Source organism: Pteropus alecto, unplaced genomic scaffold, assembly GCF_000325575.1.
Source record: "Pteropus alecto unplaced genomic scaffold, ASM32557v1 scaffold98, whole genome shotgun sequence".
NCBI classification, from domain to species: Eukaryota; Metazoa; Chordata; class Mammalia; order Chiroptera; family Pteropodidae; genus Pteropus; species Pteropus alecto.
Genome location: NW_006443570.1, coordinates 11,674,672 through 11,688,338, shown reverse-complemented (window position 1 = coordinate 11,688,338; position 13,667 = coordinate 11,674,672). Strand labels below are relative to the sequence as shown.

The 13,667-nt window shown below is 36.6% G+C and overlaps 1 protein-coding gene across 6 annotated transcripts in view; it reads left to right on the top strand.

The window, feature by feature from the left end:
* Positions 1 to 13,667, top strand: part of TRIM37 (tripartite motif containing 37) — a 153,932-nt gene that overhangs the window by 82,780 nt on the left and 57,485 nt on the right. For all 6 annotated transcript variants that reach the window (XM_025041817.1, XM_025041820.1, XM_025041818.1 and 3 more), the window contains 2 exons: positions 8,869 to 8,979; positions 10,297 to 10,375. In XM_025041817.1, the coding sequence (XP_024897585.1) occupies positions 8,869 to 8,979; positions 10,297 to 10,375 (190 nt within the window). The remainder of the gene's footprint in view (positions 1 to 8,868; positions 8,980 to 10,296; positions 10,376 to 13,667) is intronic.

Here is a 13,667-nt window from a genome sequence, read left to right as displayed (position 1 = left end):
AATGGTAATTGAATTTCCTATGCTGTGTTCCCCATCCCTATGATCATCCATCAGCTACTAATTTGTATTTCTTTAACCCTTCACCCCATTCTCCCAGCCCCTCAAGTTCGTCACCAAATTGTCCACTATATTTGTGAGTCTGTTTTGATTAATTTGTTTTTTTTTTAACTCCTTAAATTCCGCATATAAGTGAAATCATACAGTGTTTATCTTTTCTCTGACTTAAATACCTTCTAGGTCCATCAAAGCAATATCTTATTCCATCCTCTTCTTTTTCATATGTAGGGGTCTTGTTTTCTTATCCTTTCAGCCGCTCTATCTTTTGGTTGGAGCACTTAATTCTTTTTCATTTAAAGTACTTATTGATAGGAATGTTGTTGTTACCATTATTTATTCTTGTTTTTGATACATACATGTTTTTTCTACTTAAATAAGTCCCTCTAACATTTCCTGTAATACTGGCTTGGTGATGATAAATTTCTTTAGCTTATTTTTGTCTGGGAAGCTCTTTATCTGTCCTTCAACTCTAAATGATAGCTTTGCTGGATAAATTATTCTTGGTTGTATATCCTGGGTCTTCATCTTGTTGAATATCTTTTGCCAAGCCCTTATGACCTGCATTGTTTCTTTTGAGGAATCAGCTGCCAGTCATATGAATGTTCCCTTATATGTAATTATTTGTTTTTCTCTTGCTGCTTTTAATATTGTTTCTTTGTATTTAACCTTTGGCATATGCTCTGAGCTTCCTGGGGTTTTATGTCCATTTCTTTCACCAGGTTAGGGATGTTTTCCATCATTATTTCTTCAAATAGCTGTTCAGCATCTTGATTTTCTTCAGCTACACTGATCAGACGAATATTTGGAGCTTTAATAGTGTCTCATATTCTCCTTAAATTATTTTTATAGTCTTGGCATCTTTTTTCTTCCCATTTTGATTGAGTGTCCTGATTGGCTTTCCTGTCCTCTAGATAGGGCATGTGATCCTCTTCTTTATTCACTTTGGTTATTCCATTTACTGTACTTCTCATGTCAAATAATGTGTTCTCCATTTCAGACTGGTTCCCTTTTATAATTTCCATTTCCACTTTTATGTTTTTTTTATCTCTTTGTTGAAGTTCTCACTGAATTTATCTACACATCCCAAAAGTTCATTGAGCATCTTTATAACCAGTGTTTTGAACTCTATTAGATTACTTGATTCCATTATATCGTTCTCTTCTCTCATATGGTTTCTGCTGCTTTGTCTTCCCGTTTTGGCTACCTTTCTGTGTCTGTTTCTACGTACCAAGCAAAGCTCCTCAGTCTCCCAGTCTCATTAGTGTGGATTTATGAAGTAGGTGTCCATTGACACAGTCCTGAGTGGGGTTCAGCTGCAGGCCAAATTTAGCTCAAGCCTCTACCCCTCTGGGGCCACCTGTTCAGATTCAGCAAGTAATCCACAGATGTTGTGCTTATAGTTACCTCAAAAGGCCACACCAGAAACCGAGGCCAGCTGCCTCCACCAGTGTGAGTCTCAGCAAGGAGCATCTGATTTGCTGAGCATACACCTGGATGTGAGTTGGGTGGGACTCGAGTTGGGGTAGGCGGGGTTTCAGAGAATCCTCTAGGTGGAGCGACCTCTGTTATCCAATTTGATGACATCACAGCTATGGTGTCACTGTGTCCAGCACACTGGTAGTGGGGAGGGCTCCACAGGGAACAGTGGATACCACCGGCACAGAAGGTGAGGAGAAGCGAGTCTCACCTCGGCCCTCACTCCGACAATGTCTCCCTGTAAGTCCCTGGTGCCCCCTGCATGCAGCTGAATCGGCGCTGGTGCTCAGAGCAAGCAGGTTGGTCACCAGGAAAATCCGCTCGCAGACGTGGCCCCTTTAAGAGGTGTCTGCTGCTGCCACAGCCTCCATCTTACTCAGCCGCTTGAGACCGGGTAGCCTCCCATCTTCATCCTGTCCTACCTTCTGCCATTGCAGGGTGATTTCTTGGACTTCTCTGTAGGTGTTTGGCTTGTTCCTCTAGATCCCAGGTGATTTTTCCTTGCTATATTGCTCCTTGTTTCCCTCACAACTTTGATTTGGTTGCCAGAGGGATGAACAGAGCCTCTTTTATCTACGCCATTTTTTTCCCTTCTAAATTTTTCATTTCTCAGTGAGACTCTGCTACCTTCCACCTCTGCACTTTTGAATTTCAGAGATTGATAAATTGTAGCTCAAAGCATATGTACAGGTGCCAGCATCTACCTCTGCTTACCCTGTGAGAGGGTGTGTGGGTGGTAGCATTTTTAAGCTTTTCAGTTAAAGAACACTAAATGTTTTGGTCTTTCTTCTTAGTTGGTGCTCCTGTGGTGGACAGCATTATTTCAGTAGGAGAGATTAAATGGAAAGGATTTTTTAAATGAAATTGTTAGAACATTAAGAAATATTATGATTGCTCTTTCTAGAAAGGACCTGTAGGGATTAACTAGTTTCCTTGTATTTATGTGTACTGATTATAAATCGTAATGGCTTAAATTTTTACACCATGTGCTAGGATTACAGTCTCCTTTTATTCATGCAGCATTTATGAAATGCCTCTAATTTTCCTAGCATTACATATGATGCTGATGATAAAGTAATTTCTGAACCTGCTGTTTAGGGTTTCCCTACCTTGGTACTGGTGACATTTGGGCCAGATGATTCTTTGTTGTAGGAGGCAGCCCTGTGCATTATAGGATGTTTAACAGCATCTTTGGCTTTTAACCATTAAGTTCCAGTAGTACCTCCTCCAAGTTAGAATAACCAAAAATGTTCAGATATAGCCAGATGTCCCTATAGAGGCAAAGTCATCTCCAGTTGAGAACCACTGGTTGAGTTGAATGAGTCTCAACCAGGTGTGACCACTCCTTAAGAATTACTTGCCAGAGTAGGTCACAGTTACAAATGGGAGCATGTTGTAACTCAGGTATACTAGATATATGTGTTGGTGGTGGTGGGAGTGGGGCAATTGAAATCACTGGTGGTAAGGTGTCAGGCCGGTTAATGGCCAATTATAATACAGAATGATGAGTGCTGAGATAGGGCATATAGGGAACTTAAAGAACAGGTATGTAATAATAAAAATAATAGAGAATATTGACTAAGTCCTCATTATGTATTAGAGACTGCTAAAGACTTTACCAGTATTACCTTATGTTTTCTCAGTACAGCCCTACATGGTAGTTACTTTGTTATCTTGATCTTACAGGTGAGTAGGCTCAGGCTTAGAGATGTAACTTATCTTACCAGAGTCACAGAGTTAAAATAAGAGGCTGGAATTCGAACCTAAAGCCAGAGCTAGTAACTGTCACCTCTCTACTAACCTAGTCCACCTTGGAAAAATCATCCTGAGGGATGTATAAGAGTTGGCCAGGTAAAGACTGGCAAAAGATGGGGCCAGAGTAGAGGCAGAGGTCAGATCATGAAAAGTTACATTGTATGTCCTAGTTAGGATTTGGACTCTGTCCTTTGGAATCTAAACAAAGAAGCGAGATAATAAAATTATGTTTTTAAATTCCTACTCTAACTGCATTGTGTAGAATGGATTTTGCGGGGCGGACATGAGGCGTGGAACTCTGGGGACAGGAAAACTGGCAAGAAGCTTGTTAAATTAATCTAGGTGAGGAATGACTTGGATTTCTTAATTTCAGTCTTTAGATCATATTCAGATTACCAAAGAGCAGTTTTTATATATTAATAACTACTTAGCACCAAAAAACTCCTGGAAGCTTTGACATTAGTTTCATTTATTTGAAGCTGATCATTGGTAGCTTATCTTAAACTGGAGAAAGGCATTTGCTTGGCCACATTTAGGATCTGCTATGGACTTGAAACTATGAGATTTAGAGCCAAGTGCTGAGTGTTACCCAGTAACACATTTTCTTTTTTATAAGCAGTGTTTTGATATAAAGCACCTATAACTCAATAAGAAAAGTTGCTGTAAACACACAGATCAACAGTGCTGCATAAGTACATTCTTGCAATTTGTTGGTTTCCCATTGAAGTCTCAGGATAAGCAGTGAGAAGAAGGCTTACTGATGAAGCTGGAAGAAGAGAATACAGTGGACATTCCTTTTGGAATGTGCTTTGTTTGAGAGTAGAATGGGGCTTTACTCACTGCTGTGGGTATTATTCTCTCATCAGCAGGAGCCAGTTCTCAAAAACCTTTATTTTTCACACTGGTAAGCCTTGGTAGAAAGTTGAGTGGATTTCTCTTCTGTCTATCCTTAGGAAAAACAAGGCTCTTTATTAGAGCCTTTTGGAATATTAAGAATTTTAACATAAGTTACAAAAATTCAAATCAGTTGGCTTAAACAATAAGCAAGATTTACTCTCTTATGTTAACAAGAAGTCTCACCTAACTGGTAGGGCAGTTTAAGGGCTGGAAAATTTAGCTATTCACTGAAATCAAAAACTCCTTTTTTCCCTGTCTTTTACTCTGCTATTCAGTGAGTTGGCTCAGCTCCTCTTAGGATGGCAAGATGGTTTCTGTAGTTCCAGACTTTATATGCATCAGAACAATGTTCTGGGAACAAAGGAAGATTATTTCTATGTGTTTATTTACCAAGAAGTAATAAAACCGTTCTCAATAGCTTCCTAACTTCCTCTTATAGCTAATTAATCACCGGCAAGAAAAGGAAACCTGGCAAAGTTTAAACATTTGGTCCCCCTCCCCCACCCATTTTACATAGCCATTTGGTGCAGTATTAAAGTTCTGTCAGAAAGGAGGAAGGCAGGTGAAGCATTAGTGTTTGCTCTAACAAGTGGTGAATGCATTCTTCAAGCATCTGAAATTCGAGCACCCTTGAACAACAGTTAGCTTTGGATAGTGCTGAGCACATGGTGGTTGCTCAAAAATGTGGTGTGGTAGGTGATTGATATAGAAATATGCTATTTCAATTTTTATTTGAAGGTGTAATTTTTTTTCACGTTATCATCTCTGAAACATATTTAATGGTACCTCATAATTACTATTAGTGACAGCCAGTTGTGTAAAAACCTGTTGACATCTGGTGAGATCAAGAAAGATCCAGAACTACTTAGAGCTAGTTTGCTGTAATTATTAAATGCAGTGGGTAACCATTCCAGTACATGGGGCAAGGCACAGCAAATAGCTTTCGATCTGTTGCTTGACAGCAGCCAGTCTCATTTTTAAAAAAAAATGAAAGTATTTGCCCTTTCATTGTGTTTACCCCTCTCAGTTACTGATGGCAATGGGTTGTACAGACCCTGTTGACTTAGTAGTCCAACAAGTAAGCTAGAGGTCAAGAGACCAATTTGTTTTTCTCTTTACATTCACAAAGCTAGGGAACTTCCAGATCTTAGGGCTTGATAAAAGACCAGTTAATGTTTTCATGCAGAAATTCCTTCCTAGCATTTCTTGGGAAATGCATTGCATATTCTCCTGAATCCTGAGAAAAATGTGTCAAATCGAAAAAAATGGAAAAGTTCTTCTAATTCTCCTGTTAATCTTATCAACGCAGAAACCTTATTGGTTTGAAGAATTCCATTTACATCAAATGGAAAGTAAAAACTGGAAATGCTGATAACCTGGAATCAAAGGTTAGGATCAGTAGAAGCACCTTGGAAAGAAGGGTTCATAGTCAGACCAGTACTGGTTAAAGCTGTTGCCTTTTATAAGCATGTGCTCTTGGCCCTGTCTGCTGTTATGTAGATATTAATGAGTTTATACTATACTTTCTAGGAATCTTATGAGTGGTGTTCCAAGAAATAAGAAGTTTTGGAAGCAAAATAATTCCTTAAATTGGCATTTTTGACATGATTCTGTGCAGTACTAGAAACCTTGCTAAAAGTTGTAAATGTTACATTATTTGAATGCTGCCTAGTAATGCTCACTGTATTTTCCAATATTTGAATATATACTGTAGGCACAGTTTTTGGAAAACTACAAATTAAACGATTTTTTAAAAAAGATATCGAATGAATAAAGAGTTTGAACAATGTTGTAAGCATTTAAAGAATATCTTAAGATTTTAGGAATTCCAGAGAAGTTCAGGTCTGTGTTTGTGAATCCTGAAGGTCAGTGTCTGTCAGGAATTCAGAAACACTAGTTACCAGGAGGTAAAATTTGTGCCTAGAATTTCAAGCACTCCAGTGGGTTTCAGTGTTTTTAGCAACAGTCTCATGAAGGGCCACAAGGTGGTAGTGGTGCTTCATGGAAGTAACTGGTTTGGTCTCTAAACAAGTGTTGTTGTTCACAGAGAACAGGACTGTTTTTTTTCTTTGCTGAAAGAGGAGAGTTCAGAACTGTCCATACATTCAGCATCTTTTAAATATATAGAGGAGAAATAATACACAAAATTCTTGAAACAGAAGAGGAAGAATTTACCAGTGAAGCCATCTGGAGCTATAGTTTTCTTTGTTGGAGGTTTTTTTTAACTACAAGTTCTATTTCTTTAGTAGTTATAATACCCATTCAGATTATCTATTTTTATCTGAATGAACTTTGGTAGTTTGAGTCTGTTAAAGAATTTGTCCATTTCATCTTTGTTCTTGATTTCGTGAGCATTATTGTTTGTGCTCTTCCCTTTTAATGTCTGTAGAATCTGTAGTGATGTCCCCTCTTTCGTTCATGATACTGGTAATTTTGTTTGCTCGTTTTAGTCTACCTAGAAGCTTTTCAGTTTTATTGATCTTTTCAAAGAACTGCCTTTTCCTTTCATTTATATCTCTTTCTGTTGTTTTATGCTAATTTTCTTTCTGTTCTTATCTTATTTGCTTTGAGTTTATTTGCTCTTTTTTTCTAGTTCCTTAAAGTACATGCTTTGATCATTAATTTGAGACCTTTTTCTTTTTTAGTATAGCATTAAATGCTATAAATTTCCCTTTAGGTACTGCTATAGCTACATCCCAGAATTTTTGATATGTTGTATTTTTATTTTCATTCAATTCAGAATGTTTTTCATTCTGGAAAATTTTGAGCCATTTTCTCTTAATATATTGTCCCCTTTTGTTACTTTCACCTCTATAGCTGCCTATTTGAACTTTTCCCTTTTATCCCCTTGTTTCTTAACCTCCTTTTTTATAATTTTCATCTCATTTTTCTTTGGTGTTATGGTTAATTTCCTCAGGTCTGTCTTTAAGTTTGCTAACCTCTTTTTCAACTTTCCTTAAATTCATCTATTAATATTTTAATTTTAATGACTCATTTCTTAGAATGTCTGTTTAATAATTTTTAAAATATCTGTCCATTCTCATTTTCCATGATAAACAGAATTATGTAGTCTCTTACAAGTTATTTTGTTTTATGAACAAGTGATGATATTTTCCTTCTGTTTGTGTATCTGCTTGACTCTTCAGGTAGATTGTTTGCCTTATTTTGTAAATTTCGATTGGAACACACCTTTTTGAGACTTTTTTTCCCTCTTGGAAAATTCTTTTTTTCCCTCCCCCTGCGATAAGTATTGTGACCTGGATTGTGTAAGCTTACCCACTGAGAGGGTTTTTAAAATGTTTCAAGAGTGTTCATGAGCATTTTTATATCTATGTTCTAGTCTTTGTTACATAATTTTAACATCTCTTATCTCAGCGTTGATGTTTGTTGATTGTCCTTTCCTGGTCTTCATATGCTGAAGTAATTTTGGATTATATCCTGAGCATTTTTAATATAATTTTTGAGACTCTGGGTCTTGTTTAAATCTGCCAGTTTGGCGGTACTTCAGATTCTGGTCTACACCAGTATGCTTCTTCCTGTTTTCAGGGCCCTGAAATAGCTGCTTTACGCATTCTGTTCAGGTTTTTAGCTGCATTCAGTGGGAAAGACTGGGTGGAAAGAACTTACCTGGAACCTTCCCTCCAAAGGTTTTACATTAGCTTTGTTCTAATAATATTAACTCCTCACTAGATTTTATGTTCATTTCCTGAAATTTGAACCTCAACTTTAGATCCCAAACCTAAATTAGGTACACAGGCCTTAGTTTGAATTCTAAGTTGAGCTGAGCCCAGCAGAAACAAAATTCCTTGCTGTCTTCCTGTGCCAGTAGGCAGACTTTTTCTAGTCTGTTCTTTCAATACAAATTTTAGCTTTATGCAGGAAATAAAGTTTTAGTCTCAGTTTCAAGTCCCTATTTATGGTGGGTCCAAAATTTTTCTTTTTACTATCCCCAGAAAGACCTTCACATTAAGCTCTCCGGACACCTGTGGCATCTGACCCACTGGTTTACCTTATCATGCTTTGTTTTGGCAACTGAGGATTTTCTTTTAAATGTGGCTGTTATTTAAAATAATATTTTGATTTTATATTTATAAGGATTTGTAGCAGAAAGATTTTCAGGTTTTCTTGATCACTGTCTTGTTGAAACAGGAGTACTTTCTATAGCATTTTTCTTTTAAAAATCAGCTGATAAACCCAAAAACAAGATAGAAGGACCAAATGGGATTTATTGCTGGAATTACTAGAATTTTTTTATATGCACATATACATATCTATGTCTGTAAATGTGTAATTGTTTACATAATTCGATTCTACATGTTTTAGACTAGAAACTATTATACCTATATTGAATCAGGATTAAGAGTTCCTATTATCTCTGATGACTAGAAAAAAGTGTTTTTGCTTTGGAAAAAATATTCTCAGTATACTGAAATTAATACTGGTTTCAAATCATAATTTTCAGATTCTGTCGAAGGGTGATTTTAAGCTTTGAGGACAAAAATAAACTAAATAATTAAAGAGAACAGGTTTGTGTGGTTGCTTTTCATTTGTTTTGTTTGGTGTATTGTCTTGCCATTTGGTGAAAAATTCAGTAGGAATTAGTTTAGTAGATAAGAGGACTTCCTTTCCTTTCACTCGAAGTGGCTTCATGTCAGAAACATGTTTCCCCTTCTTTCTTGCCAGGAATGAGTAGCGACAGTGATATTGAATGTGACACTGAGAATGAGGAGCAGGACGAGCACACCAGCATGGGCGGATTTAACGACTCTTTCATGGCACAGCCCCCAGATGAAGGTGCAACACATGATGTCATTTCACAGAAATTAATAAAACCATCTCTTCTGCTGCTGCTGCTACTGCTGCTTCTCTTGCTTCTATTTCTGCTTCTGCTTCTTCTGCTCTGCTGCTTCTGCTTCTTTTTCTTTTTTAATTATATTTATTTGTGAAACAACATTCTATGGGGTAAACTAACTGGTGAGTACCGAAAAAATTTGGTAGTCATTGACCGGTCAGACACCTAATGGATGCTACTTATTTACTTGGTGGAGCGGGGTGGGCAACCTGGTTTCCATATAACCTGTGACCTCTAAGATTATTTTTGTGTTGTGAAGTGTTGGTGGGGAGGGACAGGAGAATTTTTAGCAGAGACCATCTGTGGCCTGCAGTGCCTAAATATTTACTGTCTGCTCCTTTATAGAAAATATTTGCCAACCCCTAGGAGGTTTTCATATGTTGTTTTCTTTTCAGAGAGTTTTGTAGCCTAGCTATTGTAACTTTTTCTGATTTCTTAGAAATGTATTCACATTACGAAATCGTTGATTTTTATTCCCTCTTCAAAAAAAAATAGTCTTAGATAAAAAACTCACCGAGAGAAAAGAAACCTTCATTATTAGTATTTTTTGTTTTGTTTTAGGTGTATGACAATGATTTGATATATGTATATATTTCAAAATGATTACCACAGTAAGTTTAGTTAATAACATCCATCACATATTGTTACTATTTTATCCAAGACCTTAATGATTAATCTGAGCATTCCTTCACAAGATTTCCTGGAATGATAACATTTTCAGGCTTATGCTGATTGTCAGCTTTATATTTTATGTATTTCCCTAATGTTGCAGTCTTTTTCATTACAGAACCAAACATTTCATGATTTTTAAGTATTAATACTCTTTTAGTAATTTTCTCTCCTAAAAGAAGCAGCCAAATTTTGGGCAAGTTTTTTGACTGCCGATGGGTTTTTGTAGAGATGTTTGCATGTGCAGTTCCGTTGGCTCTGAAATACATCTTAGGTTTACAAAGTCAAGTCTTGATAAGTGCACATCATCATCATTTCCTAGTCTCCCCAGGAGGACAAAGTGAGGGAGGCAGTGCCCTTCATCTTCTAATTGTGGGTATCTGTTACACATTTTGTTTTTTCTCTTTTATTTTCCCCTTATGTTTGGTTATACCTGATTCAGGTCACAAATTCTCTGAAGACAGATTTGTTCACAACCCAGCAAATCTTTATCACTTAAAAAACACACTTGGTAAGGTCATTTAAAGACATGGAAAAGAAAATACCGGTCTTTAAAAAATGTTATCTCCTTTTAATTTTTTTTATCTCAGATACGCATTCCAGTTTTCCTGATGGTGAACAAATAGGCCCTGAAGATCTCAGCTTCAATACTGATGAAAACAGCGGAAGGTAATTTTCAAACCAAGGGAACTGATTTGCAAGCTGTCTTGTCCCTGAAATTTGCTGTAGTTGGTGCTCAAATTTGTCATCAGTCAGATTTGGTCTAATTTTTTTCATCTTATCTACCTGAAATAGTAATTCTGGAACTTTAGGAAGTAGCTTAATTCTAGTATAAGATATTAGTACACATAAAAAATTAACAGTGTGGGAAGCATTCTGTGTAATGTAAAGAATAACAGTGTGGACTTTAATTTAGTAAAATAGTATATTTATAAAAAGCATTTTGTCTACTATGGTAGAAAGGCAATCGACGGAAAATGTACCTAGACACAGTGCATGCGCTCAGTATCCTGCCCAGCATCCGTGCTCTTCTGTTTTTGGCTAGATGCTCAGTTGTGTTTAAATGATGACCCTATATTTCGTGTTTTAATCACAGTTTATAGTTTCATTAGTACCTGTAGCTTAGAGAATTACAAAATTACTTACATGTAGATTCTGTCCTGTAGACACTTTATGTGAATAACTGAAGTTAACACTAGATTGAATCTCCTCTTTGGAGTATATTGACTAAAATTAACTTTTCTTGTTTGTTCAAGTGCTGGCACACTGATTAATGGCACATAATCTTTCTGTTGTGTGACTTTTACAAAAGTAAGTTTAAATGAATTAAGTTATGTGGATTGGTTATGTTCCTGGTTATATGAACACATGTAAGATCATTTAAATTTTCATTTTTCTGCCTCTTTCTAAACAACTAATGTGCAACAAGTATTTTAAAACCCTCTTCTCCTTGGACATTGATTTAAGTGTCATCTATTTAAAGATTTATACATATTGCACAGTGATTTACATGAAACTGTGGGTCGGGTTTACTTTTATACTCAAAATTAGCCCCAAGTAATCGCCAAACTTTGCTATTGTGCTCCTGCATTTGTGTTTGAGCTGCTATACCAGTGAAAATGAACACTGAAAGTTGACTAAGAGACTATTGAAAAAGCATGAATATATATACATGTGAGAAGTATCTCATCTGCTTATATTTTACTTAATGAATATTGTTCACTTTTCCATGTCTAATGTCTTGGTGATTGCTATGATTCATGGTTTGCTTTTGTTCAAAACAGTTTGCACTTTTTGTTAATAAAATGAACTTGAGAAAATATCATGCCTCTGCAATTTATTAAAAGTGGGACAGGAAGCCCTCCCTTTTTTCCTATTCATATTGCCTGTATATCAGCAGTCCTCACCCTTTTTTGGCACTGGGGACTGGTGCTCCTATGAGAATCTAAGGCCTGATGATCTGAGGTGGAGCTGAGGTGGTGATTCTAGCACTGGGGAGCGGCCGCAAATACAGATGAAACTGCTCACAGCCCACTGCTCACCTCCTGCTGTGCAGCACAGTTCCTAACAGGCCACTTAACAGGTACTACCTGGGGGTTGGGGATCCCTGCTATATCTTACAGAGGCCGTTGAGCTCTGTAGACTGTTAGTAAACACATGGGAAAATTAGGAGACGTATTTATATCTCCACAATATGTATGGTCACTTTTTCTCCTTAATAGTTGGTTGGAAATATTTAAGTACTGTAATCTTAGAAGTAAAAATTTAGCATTTGTTTACTAACACGCTAGCATTGGCATGCTATTGTATAGTTGTTAGGTAGTTTATCATGCAATGATCTCAAACATTACTAAGTTCCTTAACATTTCATTTTCTGTCAGATGGAAATGTATTCATGTTTGTTACATTTTGATAAGGTCATATTTTTATTTCAGCTTTGTTATCGCTACATTGTAATAGTTGAAACTGTAATGTAAGAATTTTGTACCTTTAGCATTGAGAGCAACCCATTGTGAGAATTGATTAGATTAGATTGATTTTTTAATGAGACACATTGGAATCCATGAACACAAGTGTGATTGATACTTTGAACTCTCACTATAGCCTAGCCATTTCTTGTCCTGTACAGATTTGATCTAGAACTAAATACTTTTCCATGTGCCTTTATAATTCTTTTTATTTTCGAAGTATGGAAAACCACATGTGGTTAAGAACTAAGAAGCCTGACAATAGACTGTTCAGTGGGGGAAATTTACTTTATTAAAAGCATGAGCGATCTAATTATCCTCTTGGTTCATTAATCTATATAGAATAGGCCCCCCGGTTATTATCCACAGTTTTGCTTTCTATGGTTTCCATTACTTGTGGTCCAAAAATATTAAATGGAAAATTCCAGAAAGAAACTATTCATAAGTTTTTTGTTGTGTGCTGTTCTGAGTAGCATAATGAAATCTGGTGCCATCCTGTTCTGTCCTGCCACATGGGAATCATCTCTTTGTCCAGTGTATATGCTACATGCCGATTAGTCACTTGGTAGCAGTCTCAGTTACCACTCAGTATTATAACGCTTGTGTTCACCCTTATTTTATAATGGCCTCAGAGCATAAGAGTAGTGATGCTGGCTATTCAGAGGTTGCTGAGATCTACAGTAAAATGAAATTTTTACTGTAGTCTGTTTCTATCCATGAAATTGTGAAGAAGGAAAAGGAAATTTATGCGAGTTTTGCTGTCGTACTTAAAACTGCAAAGGTTAGGTCAGTGGTACATGGTAAGTTCTTAGTTAAGACAGAAAGACATTAAATTTGTGGGTGGAAGACATGAACAGAAAACATGTTCTGACCGATGGCAGCATGTTCCACCAGAAAGCACTGAGCCCATTCGAAGACTTCAGGAAGGGATCCCCTGGGATGAGTGACACCAAGTAAGTGATGGTTACACAGACTCAGGAATAGGTTTGGACTGAAAAATATAAGAATTACTGGGGAGTATTGTTATAATTGTTCTATTTTATTATAGTCATTGTTGTTAATCTCTTACTGTGTCCGATTTATATATTAAACTTTATCATAGGGGTGTACGTAGAAGAAAAAACATGGCATATATAGGGTACTATCCGTGGTTTCTGGCATCTACTGGGGATCTTGGAATATATCCCTTGTGGATAAGGGGGGACTATTGTAATAGCATTTTGAGGTATCTCTGTCCTTTATTGGGAGGAGGTTTTTAATTCTTTTTAAGCATAAATGTTCTTAAGCTTTGCTCTTGTTTTTCAGGACTTTGAGGTTTTTTTAGTCAGTGGATTCCCCAGGTGTAATAGTGATATTTGGATCACAGTACACTTGAATCTCAAGTATTTTTCTGGCTTTTCTGGCTCTCAGATTATGTATTAAAATAATCGAGTACTGCTCTAATTTTAGCTGAATGGAAACTGTTGAGATCCTTTTAAATTGGTGGAGTTTGA